Source organism: Pogoniulus pusillus, chromosome 13 (assembly GCF_015220805.1).
Source record: "Pogoniulus pusillus isolate bPogPus1 chromosome 13, bPogPus1.pri, whole genome shotgun sequence".
Lineage (NCBI taxonomy): Eukaryota > Metazoa > Chordata > Aves > Piciformes > Lybiidae > Pogoniulus > Pogoniulus pusillus.
Window position 1 is genome coordinate 18,728,761 of NC_087276.1, and position 15,461 is coordinate 18,744,221.

Here is a 15,461-nt window from a genome sequence, read left to right on the forward strand (position 1 = left end):
AAGCCTCTGGTGACCAAATAGAGCCAAAACGCCAGGCGGCCCCTTAAGCAGAGCTGCGGCTCTAACTGTGTGGTAAACAGAGAGATGGCAGGGCTTAGAGTGAGGTCTGAGCAGCCATCCCCAAAATTCAAGCTGAGTATAAAACCTGAAACTGGGAGAAAGCCTGGAAACCTTGGGAGATCTGAGATTCTGGCAGAGACCTACTTTTGGAATTGAGCATCCCTGTTCAGTGCCAGGAAGTGTCAGAGCTGGTTGGTCCAGCCATGCAGGCCAGGTACCCCAAACCTCCCAAACCCTTCAGTTCTCTGCCACTCCAGCAGCAGCACAGATGGGATGAAATTTATCTCACCCAAATTCCTTCAGACAGAACATTTTGAAAATGCAAAACGTGGTGGTTTTAATGAAACATTTTGTTGCTGGCCAATTTCTGCCTTCAGTCCTTGTCTGGCTCCCTTCGACCTATGTGTGAAATGTCTGTATTCAATCAGTGTGCTGCTAGCTTATATAAACCTCACAGCAACTGCTGTCATGCCAAACATTCTTCTTGGCACTGCAGTTCTTTTCTTCCTGCAGCTCTGGGATTAAAATCAAAATTCCTGCTTTGGATATCAAGAAAGGAAGGAAGAATCAACACATTTCCTCTAGCAGCATGGGGAAAATTGTATTTAATCATAGAATCAGTCAGGGTTGGAAGGGACCCACAAGGATCATCTAGTTCCAACTCCCCTGCCATGGGCAGGGACCACATCACACTAGATCAGCCTGTCTAGACCCTCATCCAGCCTTGACACTTCCAGGGGATGAAGCTTTCTGCCACCTCCCTGGGCAACCTGTTCCAGGATTTCCACCATCCTCGATGCTGAAGAAATTCTTCCTAACATCCAATCTGAATCTGTCCATTTCTAGCTTTGTTCCATTACCCCCCAGTCCTAACCACTATCTGACATCCTAAAAAGTCTTTTCCCCAGCTTTCTTGTAGGCTCCCCGTCAGATGCTGAAAGGCCCACCCACAAGGTCACCTCAGAGCCTTCTCTTCTCCAGACTGAACAGCCCCAACTCTTTCAGTCTCTCCTCACAGAAAAGCAGCTTCAGCCCTCTGATCATCCTCATGGCCCTTCTCTGGACATCTTCCAGCACATCCATATCCCTCTTGTAATAATTACTTCTTTTGATCCAAAAGAAAACATTCAATTACCAACTGTTACCCGTCATTGAGGTCTGGGTGAGAGATGCCTCTGAGGTGCATTAGGCAATGGCAGAGAATTCTAAACAATACCCAGTCTAACTTAGTTAACCTTTAGTATGAAACTACCCACAATGAAGACTGGCCTTTTTTTCACACTTCATTATCTTACCCACTGGCATCCAAGCACTTCAAGCTTTGTTATACTCACAGAGGTGTGGGTTATAAAGAGATGACTCCATGATATATATTGATTTTGTAGCCATGATAAATGGAAAGATTATTTGCCAGCATATATTAAAAAAAAAAAACACAAACCCAAATCTAGCAATCTACTGGAGAAAACAAATCAACTAAAACCAGCACTTCAGAAAGTGGTTTAACCTTTATTTTATTCTGCTCTTCCTTGACGCCTCATCTCCATTCTTATTGCTTCTAATGAATGGACAGGCATGGTTTGTGCAGTGTAAGAAAGGATGCTAGTCTTCAAACAGATCTTCTTAACCTAGCTCACAGTGCATGCAGACAAAGGGCAGCTTCCCAGTAAACAACTTGATTTCCAACCTGCCCTTCCCAAAGGTCATTTGTGAATTTTTACTCAGCTCAGATTCTCACCCCCTTCCTTTAAATAGCTGATTAGACAGTGAAACACAGCCAAGAAGAGGAGTTTAAGAGAGAAATGCTGCTTTTAACACCACAAAAGTTTTTAATGTAGTGAAAATCTTCCTCAGGAGAGGCTGAGGAAATTGGGCTGTGGTGCTTGGAGAAGAGGAGCCTCAGGGGTGACCTCATTTCATTCATGGTTTTCAACATGTGCACGGGGGAGCGCCCAGAGGCTGCAGCCAGGCCTCTGCTGGGTGATGCCCAATGACAGCACAAGAGGCACTGGGTGGAAGCTGAGGCATAGGAAGTTCCATGGAGACATGAGGACATTTTTTTTGACCTGTGAGGGTGACAGAAGACTGGAATAGGATGCCCCTGCCCTCTCTGAAGATACTCAAGACCCTCCTGGATGTGTTCCTGTGTGATGTGGTCTAGGTGATCCTGCTCTGGCAGGGGGGTTGGACTGGATGAGCTCTGGAGGTCTCTTCCAACCCCTGACATTCTGCGATCCTGTGTAAATGTGCTTGGGTGGTTCTAATAGCTCACAGTGGCAGATCAGTGCCCAACATGTCTCTGAAGCACATCAAGCATAAAAAATAGGGAGGGCAAGAACTGCTTCAGTGGTGCACAGAAAGGTCATCCTGCTGTGGTTTTACCAGCAGCTCATCACTAGCCAATAAATACCTGATACACTGCAGGCTGACACAGCTCTCCGTGCAACTGTTCCTAGCAATAGCTATGCTAATGTATGTAATGAGCTAATTACCTGTGCTATAAACACAAAGTGCTGCATAAAGAAGGCTTTTTAATTCCAGATAATTTCAAGTTTTAATCAGCTTGCTCAGAAGTGTCCAGGTTGCTTTTGATTGTGGTCTTTGGAAATACTGTGCTAAAAGGTGATTTTTGCCATAGTTTAGCTGGGTAATGACTTTTCTTAGGAAAGAAAAAAACAAACCAAAACTGAAATTGCAGAATTTGGTCTTTCTGCAAAAATAAATCCTTTCAGTGTAGGGATGCTGTTTGGTCAAACTGCTTACCAGAAGGAGAAGCCTCTCTGTTCATTACCTCAATCTCTCCAGTCTCCTCAATTTGAGGAGGAATTCTGCAAGAGCTCGCAATCACTAGAACAGAAAATGGATGCACTGCAATGCTGCTGCATTTACAGAGAGCTTCAGGATAATTTATTTATGAGATGGGTTGCTGCTTTTACATACTCCTTATATTTATCAAAACTTTGGCATTTATTCTTCCCAGTTGGGCCAGTGAAAAGCAGCCAATTAAGGTGTTATTCAGGCATACAACTTCCAACCCCATCCAGAAGCAGAGAAGTAGGATGTAGAATTATCCAGGGCTTTTTTTAGAAGCTTCTAATAGATTCAGCTGAAGTAGGTAGAAAGGGTCCTGAAGATGCCTACTTGCATGGCAACTGGAGATCACTTGACCATGTCAAAGAGCTGGGTCCTTTCCAACAAGGTCACAATGTCTCTCTGCAGTGTTACCCTCCCCAGCTTTCTTCAAGAGAAGCAAAGACTTTGTAGCCAGGTCCCACTCCCCAGCTGAGAGTGGGCTGGCTGAGCGGGGCTCTCAGGGCTGTTTCCTGATGAGCCTGCTGATATGCAGAGCAATACTCTCTTGCAGCAATCGTGCAGCCATCCCTTGACTAGGAGGCAGCTTGGTGGACAAAAAACACTATAACTGGAGCTTACCTTCATAGCAGGGACAATTGAAGACATTGGGTGCCTGAGAAGGGCATGCTGTGAGTTAGTGCACCTGTAGGTCTTTACTCCTTGAAAAATGAAGAGAGAATAAGCAGAGGCATCAATTCTTCTGGCTTGTTTCACCACTGCATTTGCACACAGATTGCCAATGATTTAGGCCTTCAATACCCAGTCTGAATAGTCTCTGACTGTGGATCGTGCCACAGGCTTGGCCATAAAGCAGCATTCATAGCAGGGACAATTGAAGACATTGGGTGCCTGAGAAGGGCAAGCTGTGAGTTTGTGAACTTGTAGGTCTTTCCTCTTTGAAAAATGAAGAGAGAAGCAGCAGAGGCATCAATTCTTCTGGCTTGTTTCACCGTTGCATTTGCACATAGAGTGCCAATGATTTAGGCCTTCAATACCCAGTCTGAATAGTCTCTGACTGTGGATTGTGCCACAGGTTTGGCCATAAAGCAGCAATGATTTGGAGTTTAATGGCAGTCTTAAAACTTTTTGGTCTAACAAGCAAATATCATTTGCTGTGTCCAGCAAAGTTATTATCTCTTTATGTTTATGTCAATGAAATGATGTCTGAAGCAAGGCTTAAGCACGGTGGCATCGCAGTTAAAGATCAAAGCCAATTGTGTTTTGCATGGCAGCCCTGTAAAACACTGCTATTCCTATTAGCCCAAAATCCATTTGTCTGTAACAGATTACATTGTTGCTTTGAAGTGTGAATTGCAGCAGCCAGTGTTTATAATAATATGTACATCATTAATCTTCAGACTTTAATCTCTGTAGTCCTATCTAGCACAGTGAAGCTTCAAAGGCTGCGGATGCCTGATATTGTTTATTGAGATACGAGGTAAAATATAAATCAAGGGTCTGGGGAATCAAAAGGATATCATAAAACTCTTTTAATCTGCGTAACATATTTAATGCTAGATGTGTTAGAAAGCTACTTGTATATTTGCCTGATGAGCAGTAATACAGACATAGTGGAGAGGGTAAACATATTAATTAGAGCCTGCACATCTCTCCTTCTTGCTGGTGTAATCATTAAATTGATTTTTCCAGTCTGACATGTAATTGTTCCAGCGACGGAATCCTGCTTTCCACTCCCGTTCTGCTTCATCAATATTTCCTGTAAAACATGAGATGGGTTACATTCATCTAAATGTGGATCTCTTTATATGCTAATTGAAAAATAATTTTGATTATCAATGTCTCTCGCTCCAGATCCATCACGAGATGGGGCTGCTGCCTCTGCAACCTGCAGCGACTGAAAAGGCAGTGATCAGGCTTTATCTTCACATCGGGAGGGAAGAGCTGCAAAGATACAGTTCTGGCACACCAGAGAGTTATAAATATACTTATGTACAGGCTTGCTGATTTTGGATCATACTCCTGTCCATCAAATTAATCATTCTAAAGCTTTTTCTAACTGAACTAAAGAGAGAGAAAGAATCCTCAAAATGTGACTCTATGGTGAAACCTACTTACCCTGAGACCACAGAATCACAGAAGCACAGAATGGTTTGGGTTGGAAGGGACCTTAAAGATCACCTAGTTTCAACCCCCCCTGCCACAGGCAGGGACACCTTCCACTAGACAAAGGAGAGAAAGGCATTTGATAGAGGAAAGACATTTGACAGAAGAGAGAAGGGCTTGGTTATGCAAAGGGTGGTGAAAAGAGTCCTAAAAAGCAGCAAGAAACTCCAGAAATGTGATATGAGCTTCTAAACACTCCAGCCTTGCTAAAGACAACAGCATTGTTGCCATTAGTCCCAGTGGATTTTCAGTGGATGGCCAGGATTTCATCCTACTTTGGAATAAATCCACAAGTTTCACATATAAGAGCCACAAGTTTGGGGAGGGATCCTATAAAATGTGCACTAGGGCAACACGAAACCATCTTCTCTTTTCTTTTTCAATCCAATGTCCCAAAGCAATATTTATTTATTGTCAAATTTGCTCTAGTTATTGGAGCAGAAGGTGAGGATGAGAAGAGTAATAAAAAAATATACATTAACAAGGTTCCCACAGCATTTTATGGACAGGCATCAGCTCCTCCAGTCCCAAGAGTTAAAGTGAAGGAGAGGTGCAATGACCTTGCAGAGCCAAGCCACACAAGAATGAAAGGCAAGATAAGAAGTGTAGGCTGTACCACACTCTAGCTCTACTTCTTTCAGATCAGTTGTAAGCCTGCAAAACACAGCTTGGTAAACCATTTATGATCTAAGAATGCCTTGACTCATTTTGGACATAATTATCTCAGTGTCCCATATTGATGTAGCTTGCTTCCAAAAAATGGAGTAATTGTGTTGAGGAGGAAACAGCTTCATGGCTTCTTCATGCTCTTGTGACTTTATGATCTGTTGCTGCAGTAGACCAGGGTCCTTTTCCCTCCATAAATGCACATTTTCCCCCTTCTTTATGATCTGCCAGTACTGCAAGTTTTAACTGGTTATGTGGAAATGAAATACTTTGGTCTTTCACACATCAGCAGAGAAAATATTCTGGAGAGCAAGTGGACAGATTCAGATATTTAGTGTGAATCCAGCAATCTGGTTACTTAACTGTAGTTTAGTCCAACACTTCCAAACCTTTTTTTGGTCTGGGAATCCAGATGGCAATTTAATGAGACTTTGAAATGAGATTTACATTACTACTTGGTTTCGGTGAGGCCACAAATAAAACCAAGATATTTTTTTCTTGGGGAGGTTCAGTACTTGTAGGCAAAAGTGAAACTGTGAAGAACAGAGCTGGAAATACACTTGTAAACATCAGAGTGCAAAGACAAGTTCAGATTGCATTTAACTGTTTCTGTAGGCCACAACTGTCATTAAGTCAAAGATGGTTTGTAAATGCTGGTGCAAATAAACCCTCATTTTGAATACTGAGCTATGCAGGTAGGACCTGCAGAACTCTGTGCAGGAGACATGCACAGAAATTTGCCTCATTAAAGGAAGCAGCCAGAGCCTAAGGTGGAAAACTAAGCTTCCCCCACGTCAAATGGTTTGGCAACAGTGGTGGCATTTGGAGAAAAATTCCTCAATTCTATTTCATAGAATCATAGAATCAACCAGGCTGGAAGAGACCTCCAAGATCATCCAGTGCAACCTAGCACCCAGCCCTAGCCAGTCAACTAGACCATGGCACTAAGTGCCTCATCCAGGCTTTTCTTGAACACCTCCAGGGATGGTGACTCCACCACCTCCCTGGGCAGCCCATTCCAATGCCAATCACTCTCTCTGGCAACAACTTCCTCCTAACATCCAGCCTGTACTTCCCCAACCACAACTTGAGACTGTGTCTCCTTGTTCTGTTGCTGGTTGCCTGGCAGAAGAGACCAACCTTACTTGGCTACAGCCTCCCTTCAGGGAGTTGTAGACAGCAATGAAGTCTGCCCTGAGTCTCCTCTTCTCCAGGCTGCACACCCCCAGCTCCCTCAGCCTCTCCTCACAGGGCTGTGCTCCAGGCCTCTCACCAGCTTCATTGCCCTTCTCTGGACACGTTCAAGTATCTCAACATCTCTCTTGAATTGAGGAACTTGACACAGTACTCCAGTTTTCTCTACCCAGGCAAAACCTCCACTTAGCAATTAAAAACCCTGTTCCTTCTTTCATTATTCAAGCTTAGATGTGCTAGAAGTCTGTCCAAAAACTTTAGGAACTAAAATACCTTTACCATATACAAGTCTTCAGTTAAAAGTCACTGTTCTAGGGTATAAATTATGAGGCATTTCAGTGTTTCTTAAAGATCACAATGAAAAATGGAGTTCAGTAGGAGAAGCCGACAAGAAGAAACTCAGAGTAGCCACCATTATGAATCTAAAAGACAAAAGGGGAAGGAAAACACTGAAATAAGAACTTGGATTCCCATTTGTTTGCTTTTTTTCAGCGATAAGATCCAAATTGAAGTCACAAGTCAATGCATCCCATTATCACCAACATCATCAATCTCTTTGAAGCAACCACCCATGACTTAGATGAGCTGACAGCTAGAAGGCAAAAAAAAAACTTAAAAAAGGAAGAAAGAAGGCAAAGCTTAGAGAACTGCACTTGGCCAATGATCACAGTGCAGAGCAGTGGTTGCTCCAAGGTGCTGCAGTGCTCTGGCACTCTGCTCATTATGCACTGGGTTGGTTTAGCTGTTTGCTCTCATCTCACAGAATGCCTCAGGTTGGAAGTGATCTCAGAGTTCATCTACTCCAACCTCCTCACCATGCTCAGAGACACCTCTCAACTCAGGAGGCTGTAGCCAGATGGGGTTGGTCTCTTCTCCAAGGCAACCAGAAATAGAACAAGAAGATACAGTCTCAAGTTGTGCCAGGGGAAGTTCAGACTGGATGTTAGGAGGAAGTTCTTGACAGAGAGTGATTGGCATTGGAATGGGCTGCCCAGGGAGGTGGTGGAGTTGCTGTCCCTGGAGGTGTTCAAGAAAAGCCTGGATGAGGCACTTAGTGCCATGTTCCAGTTGATTGGATAGGGCTGGCTGAGCTTGGAGGTCTCTTCCAACCTGCTTGATTCTATGATTCTATGACTCAGCTGCTTAAGGCCTCATCCCACCTGGCCTTGAACAGCCTCAGAGAGGAGGCACCCGCAGCCTCCCCGGGCAACCTATTCCAGACTCTCAACACTCTCAGACTGACAAACTCATCTCCAGTTTAACATTGCTTTCTCTCAGCTACAAACCATTCTCCCTTGCCCTGTCTTTAGATACTGTCGTGAAAAGTCCCTCTCCAACCTTCCTGGAGGATCCCTCACGGTACGAGAATGGCAGCTCTAAGGTCCCCTCTGGAGTTTCTCCAGCAAGAAGCCACGAAGAGCCCAGACCTCAATCCAAACCTCTAGGATGACACCAGCTAGTCTAATGCAAAGCCCAGATGCAGCTGCACAAGGAGAAATACGAGAATTCAGCAGGAATGACCTCATATCTCAGTGCTCAGAACAGATCCTGGCTGAACAGACCCAAGAAAAGAAAAGGGATTTCCTTGGCCCTCTTCAGCAGTGCCAGCACAGACAGCTAGGCAGTTCTTTTCTCTCCACACAGGCATACATCCCTTGCTTGAATGGCATCAGAGGAAGTTAAATTTATCTCCACATCCTCATTTGCTGAACTGCTAGATGTGCTATAACGTGCTAACCTGGAATGTATTTTTGTGTATGAACATTAAGCCTGGGACAATAGGCCCGAGCTGTTGTGATAGAGGATAATGAATGACGGATGGGGAGTTAGAATTCATTTTTCTGTCCTCAGCAGCCCATATAATGCAGGTACCTGCAAGCTTCTTGATTTCATTAGTATGATAAATGCCTCCAAATTTATCTGTGCTGTAGATTCTCAGGATGATAGTTCCTACATTATGCTCGAAAGGAGAAATACAAATAGTATCTGTGCCTCAGTATCTCTATTCTGTGTTCTTTAAGCACACGCTCTGAATATCAATGCTTTGTTAACCATAGCAGATTTGTTTGCAGATGATTTTTTAGGGAAGGCAGGGTTTATTATTTTGTCTGGTTTAATTGTAATACTTCTTCCAAAAGTGAATAGAGCTCTTGGGAGATGAAATATTGCCCTGTGGTCCTCCTTCCTGTGATGCAAGGTGCTGGAGCTGGAAAGAAACCAGATTAAGGTCACAGCTCATTGTCCACAGGTGCAGTTTAGTCTTGCTTTGGTAGGTGCACTGGTGTTGGAGAGGTTATGTTTGACTGGCCCACTGCTCTGCGTGCATAATGGGTTGCAGCATCCAGCTGCACTGGACATTCAAAACTCATTCTGATGAGGAATTTTCTGATGAGTCACATTTCTACTATTTTTGCTACCCTCAGTATTTTGCTCTCCAGAACCTAGGTAATGATATCACAACAATTATTTCGGTGGTCAAAACATTGAACTTTACTTTGTCTCCGCACTCAAAATCGTTTTAGGGTTGTTTCAATTCCCTTGGGTATTTATATCAGCTACTTTGATTTCTCTAGGGATGATATATGGTGCAAATAAACCAGAAAAATCTGTGTTAGGCACTCAAAAAATAGTAATGGAGCAATAAATGGAAAGCTTGGCTGCCTGCAGCTTTCTATAATCAAGAGGAAATGGGCATTTATAAATAGTTAGGGCTCTAGATGCCTTAAAGATTGTGTTAAGGAGGGTGAGTCTAACATAGATGCATTTATAATTAAGGTGTGATTGCTCTAAAAGCCACTGAAGAGTCACTTGCTGTTTACCATCCTTCTGCTGCGTTTCTTTTAGAAGCAGATATAGAATAACAGAATCATAGAATCAACCAGCATGGAGGAGACCTCCAAGCTCATCCAGTCCAACCTGGCGCCTAGCCCTGCCCAGTCAACTAGACCATGGCACTAACTGCCTCATCCAGGATTTGCTTGAAACACCTCCAGGGACGGCAGCTCCACCAGCTCCCTGGGCAGCCCATTCCAATGCCAATCACTCTTTCTGCCAACAATTTCCTCCTAACATCCAGCCTATACTTCCCCCAGCACAGCTTGAGACTGTGTCCCCTTGTTCTGTTGCTGGTTTCTTGGTAGAAGCAACCAGCCCCCCCCCCCCCCCCCAGCTACAGCCTCCCTTCAAGTAGTTGTAGACAGCAATGAGGTCACCCCTGAGCCTCCTCCTTCTGCAGGCTGCACACTCCCAGCTCCCTCAGCCTCTCTCACAGGGCTGGTGCTCCAGGTCTCTCACCAGCTTCGTTGCCCTTCTCTGGACATGTTTCTGTATTTCAATGTCTCTCTTGAACTTGAAGAGCCCAGAACTGGACACAGGACTCAAGGTGTGGCCCTGACCAGTCGTTGAGTACAAGGGAAGAATAACCTCCTTGTCCTACTTGCCACACTGTGCCTGATCCAGGCCAGGATGTCACTGGCCTCTCTTGGCCACCTGGGCCATCAGAAAAAGTTCTGGCGATTGTCCCAGTGCTCACACTCTGGTATGAAATGTTAAATGCTGAATGCTCCACTTTGTCTGGGGGTAAGTGGGAGCAGGAGGGATTCTCTAATGCCTGTTGCAGTGGGGATGGACATCACAACAGGAACCATGCCTAGCTGGAACTGAGAGCCCACGGAAGGCAAACCAAGTGCCAGCTGACCTGCCCAGTGACTCATCATCAAGCTGCACACAAGAACAAATTCTGCCTCATTTCTTGATGACACTTCTGTACTTTCTGTATTGAAACTGAAGGAAAAGGCATCCAGAAATCTTGACAAATTGTACAAAGTACTCCAGAGATCTGAAGAGCAGGATTTACATCTGGCTGTTGCTGTCAGCTTAGTCCTATGAGGCTTATATTTTTTATTATTCTGTTTCTCAATCCATAATTGTGACTTTTTTTCCCTAATATACCTGATTAGGCTGCTTGAGGGAAAATGGAACATATCTAACCATAACATTGTCAGGGACTAAGTACTTTCCTCTTTTATATTTAACTGTCTGAGGAACCTTTTCTATCCAGCCTGTGATGGGAACAAGCTTGATCAAAGGCTGAGCACATTTGGAGTTGGCCTTCCCCACTACTCCACACTGGTGAGACCCCACCTGGAATACTGCATCCAGTTCTGGAGCTTCTGTTAAAAGAGAGCAATGGATGTGCTGGAAGGTGTCCAGAGAAGGGCCACAAGGATGATCAGAGGGCTGGAACTGCTCTGCTGTGAGGAGAGACTGAGGGAGTTAGAGCTATTCAGTCTGGAGAGGAGAAAGCTCCAAGGTGACCTTCTTGTGGCCTTTCAGTATCTGAAGGGGGCCTACAAAAAAGGCTGGTGGTGGGGATTTTTTAGGCTATCAGGTAGTGATAGGACTGGGGGGATGGAACAAAGCTAGAAATGGCGTAGTACAGTCTAGATGTTAGGAAGAAGTTCTTCAGCATGAGGGTGGTGAGACCCTGGAAGGGGTGTCAGGGAGCGTGGGGAAGCCCCATGCCTGGAGGTGTTTAAGGCCAGGCTAGATGAGGCTCTGACCAGCCTGACCTAGTGTGAGGTGTCCCTGCCATGGCAGGGGGGCTGGAACTAGATGATCTTTGTGGTCCCTCTCCAACCCTGACTGATTCTATGATTCTATTACATGTGGGGAACATCTCAAGGGGTAAGCAAGGATTGTGCTATGAGTGATCAGTAACTGAACAAGTGGTTCATTACCAAGCACATGCATAACGAGTTCTGACCACCTGGAACAGTGAGAACCCTGCTATCTCTGCAAGAGAAGTCGGTTCCGATTGTCCTCTGCAGGTTCCACCTGCTGTAATTCCATTCTGTCTCTTCAAACCCTACTTGAACCATAACTCACAACAATGATAATACAACATTTCCTTACTCCTTGTTTTCTGTCATCTTGCATCACATCACATTAGAGCAACTTTGTCTGTATAAGAATAATTCAGTGGAAGAAGTAATAGAAAAGATGTAGGCTCAGAAGCTGAGGCCACGTGTGTGTTTGTGACATGCGCTGCACTTCAGGCATGAGAAGAAAGCAATGCAAAACAAGACTTCAGTGAAGAGAACTGCTGCAATATGAAGTGTGGCATCATGTTGGGAAGCAGAATTCTAAAGGTTTCTTCTGTTAGGGTTGTGTAGGCAACAGAATATAACCTCCCCAGGATTTCTGTTATGATAGAAGTGCAGCCAGCAGGGCAAGGGAGGGGATTCTCCGCTTTTACTCTGCTCTCCTGAGATCCCACCTGGAGTTCTGTGTACAGTTCTGGAGCCCCAGCACAAGAAGGACATGGAACTGTTGGAGTGAGTCCAGAGGAGGCCATGAAGATGTCCAGAGGGCTGCAGCAGCTCTGCTATGAGGACAGGATAGGCGAGTTGGGGGTCTGCAGCCTGGAGAAGAGAAGGCTTTGAGGAGACCTTAGAGTAGCCTTCCAGTATATGAAGGGTAGACAAGGAGGCTGAGAAGAGACTATTTACAAGGTCTCATAATGACAGGACAGGAAGTAATGAGTCTAAACTGTCAGAGGGGAGATTGAAGCTGGATGTTAGGAAGAAGTTCTTTGGAGTGACGGTGGTAAGACACTGGCACAGGTTGCCCAGGGAGGTTGTGGCTGCTCCCTCCCTGGAGATGTTCAAAGCCAGCTTGGATGAGGCCTTGAGCTACCTGTTCTAGTGGGAAGTGTCCCTGCCTATGGCAGGGGGTTGGAATTGGATGAGCTTGGAGGTCCCTTCTAACCTAAACCCTTCTATATTTCAAGGACTGATAGATGTGGATGTGTGACAAAGCAACACTATCACTTGATGATATTCTTCTCTTGCTCTGTGTCAAGAGCCAGGATCCATTCTTTCCTTTTTGCTAAGAATATGCTTGGGAATTTCTTTTAATTAAATTGATGTAAATTCGTGTTGTAAATCAGCAAATATGGCAGAGTGATGTATTTATGTCTGCTGGCAGATCTGGAGTGTTGCTTTGCCATTGCTCCCACTTCAGGACCATGCAAAGTGGCTCTCTGCTGTCCTGCCAAGACGTGCTGAACTGTGTCTGGTGATGTGCTCTATCCTGCTCCTCCACAGAGCAGCTGGCTATGCACAATCCATTTGCAAGATGCACATTACTCAATAGGGGTTCACAGCCAGGTTAAAGAAATATGTAAAAGAGTTCAGTTCTCCTGGCTCAGCATAAAGGGCTTGTCAGGATTTGAGAAGTCTCCCTCAAACCCATCAGTGGTTCGGTATACAGAGATTTCAAACCAGCAGAGGCTGCTTTATAAATTATTCATTTTACCTACTTTTTTTTTACTTCTCTTGATTTAATTGAACAACAGCTATTGAGAGGGGATAAATGTTGAGCCATAATACAGTTATAGGCTCAAATGAGGAGGGCATAAATTACTTCAGAGAGAGTCATCTGTGCACCGTGAAAGTTTACACAGTTTTTAGCACTAACAGTCAAACTGAATCTTACAGAAAGCTTGTAAATGACTAATTAACATTTTTTAAAGTGTCTCTTATTTTTGAAGTGAGACTTCCCCCTCCTCTCCAGCCATGCTGCAGAATGCAGCTCCAGAGCTGCAAAATCATTTTACAAATGCAATGCCTTTCAAAGCCCAGAAAGACAGAGGCTTGGTCTGTTAGCTGGGCTTTGCAAACCCAGCTTCATTCGGCTTCTGAACAAAATCTGAGGCTTTTGTGTTCAGCTGAGCTTTAAGTTTCAAGTAGCCCATTATACTTTTCTAAGTAGTGAAATCTCATAAACTTATTGTATACATGGTTAGGCACAAATCAGTTCTGTTTTGCATAGGCAAATCCTGAAGTCTCTGGGTTGTCATCAATGATTAAGGCTCTAGAAATAAAACACAAGGCGCTCTGGTGTGAGATGTAGAACAGAATCCCCTCCTGGCAGCAGCCATGCACTTAATATCCTCTGTGGATTAGTTGCATAATAATATAATCCCATAAATAATAGATAAATTAATCCCAGTGTAACATCTTGCAACATGCCTCAGCTACGTGAAGGTTATATAGAACATCTAAAGCCTACAGAAATCCCACTGCAAGGTCCCACTTTAGCAATGTCTCAAGAACCCAAAGCCAAGCCTCTCACAGGGGGTGGCTTGAGAACAGAGATTTGCAGTCACATTGTGGATGCATCTGTACTCTGGGACAGAGAAGCTCCACACCACCAGAATGCTGACCTCTAGCCTGTCCCAAGGTTTTGCCCCGTCACACAGCAGGATGGTGAGTCCATGGCACATTAGGCACAACGTGGACAGCTTTACCCAATATCTGACCACCTCATGGAAATTCAATCACAAATAGGACCATAAAGATTCAAACTCAGCATCACCTCAACACCAAACAAATGATCCTTGCATAAAGGTTCTATGAAGGCAATTATAAAGGCTTTTTTTTTACCTGTCAGTTCCAGGATTTTGGGGTAAAAAGTGCTCCAGAAGCGGCAGTGCTGAGCACGTAACTTTGTCAGTACCTCTGGAGCGCTGGTGTTCAATGTCAGGCATTGCTGCTGGGTGCTGGTGAAGGCTGGCCACTGTCCTCCGCTAATCAGGGTCCCATTTGGAGCTCTACAGCAGAGAACAAACATTTCATTTGGAAGGAGGACATTTCCTCAGCACATCATTAAGGTTTGTTTGTTTGTTTTCTCGACATGTCATTATTTCAGCTGAAGTGTGGCAGTTTGGAATTACTGCAGTACAGTTTTGTTAGCAGTGGGGTGGGGAGGGAGAAGGAGATAAGCTTGACTGAACTCAGTGTGAAAAGGACAATATTTATATATCTCTTTTGGGATGTTCTGGGTTAATAACAAGCCCAGAGGAGGCCACAAAGATGATCTGGGAGTTGGAACACCTCTGACATGAGGACAGCCTGAAGGAACCGGGATTTTTCAGCCTGGAGAAGACTCCAGGGGGACCTTAGAGCTACCTTCCAATAGCTGAAGGGATCCTGCAGGAAAGCTGCAGAGGGACTTTTTACATGAGTGTCCACCAACAGAAGGGGAAATGGATTTAAATTGAATGAGAATAGGTTTAGATTGGATCTTAGGAAGAAATTCTTCACTAGAAGGATGGCAAGACTCTGGAATGGATTATCCAGAGAGGCTGTGGATGCTCCCTGCCTGGAGATGTTCAAGGCCAGGTTGGATGGGACCTTGAGTAATCTGGGACAGTTGAGAAGTGTCCCTGGCCATGACAGGGAGGTAGATTAGATGATCTCTGAGGTCTCTTGCAGCCTAGGACATTCTCTGATTCTTCGAATAAACAATCATGCACAAACTACACTCCTGCAATCTGGAGATTTGCACAGGAACTGTAAGTTATTATGGATAACTTAAGAACAAACCAACCAACCAGTCCAGGAGATAGAGTAGTTTATGGTTTAGTTTGGATGTTGCTGACCCCTTCAGATAGAAGAATGCACTGGCCAAAAGAGCTCAGACAAAAATGCAAGTAAGAGTACAAATAACAGCTAGATGTCGACGAGAGCATTTGCTCCTTGGTGGCAAGGGATAGAAGC

The 15,461-nt window shown here is 44.5% G+C and overlaps 1 protein-coding gene across 3 annotated transcripts in view; it reads right to left on the reverse strand.

Annotated features, from left to right (window-relative positions):
* Window positions 1–2,574: 2,574 nt before the first annotated feature.
* BCHE (butyrylcholinesterase) overlaps window positions 2,575–15,461 on the reverse strand; it is a 41,348-nt gene continuing 28,461 nt past the window's right edge. For 2 of the 3 annotated variants that reach the window (XM_064153272.1, XM_064153271.1), the window contains exons 3-4: window positions 14,346–14,512; window positions 2,575–4,630 (exon numbers count right to left, since the gene is read on the reverse strand). In XM_064153272.1, the coding sequence (XP_064009342.1) occupies window positions 4,503–4,630; window positions 14,346–14,512 (295 nt within the window). In that variant the 3' untranslated portion in view covers window positions 2,575–4,502. The remainder of the gene's footprint in view (window positions 4,631–14,345; window positions 14,513–15,461) is intronic. The other variant, XM_064153273.1, reaches the window with a different exon arrangement.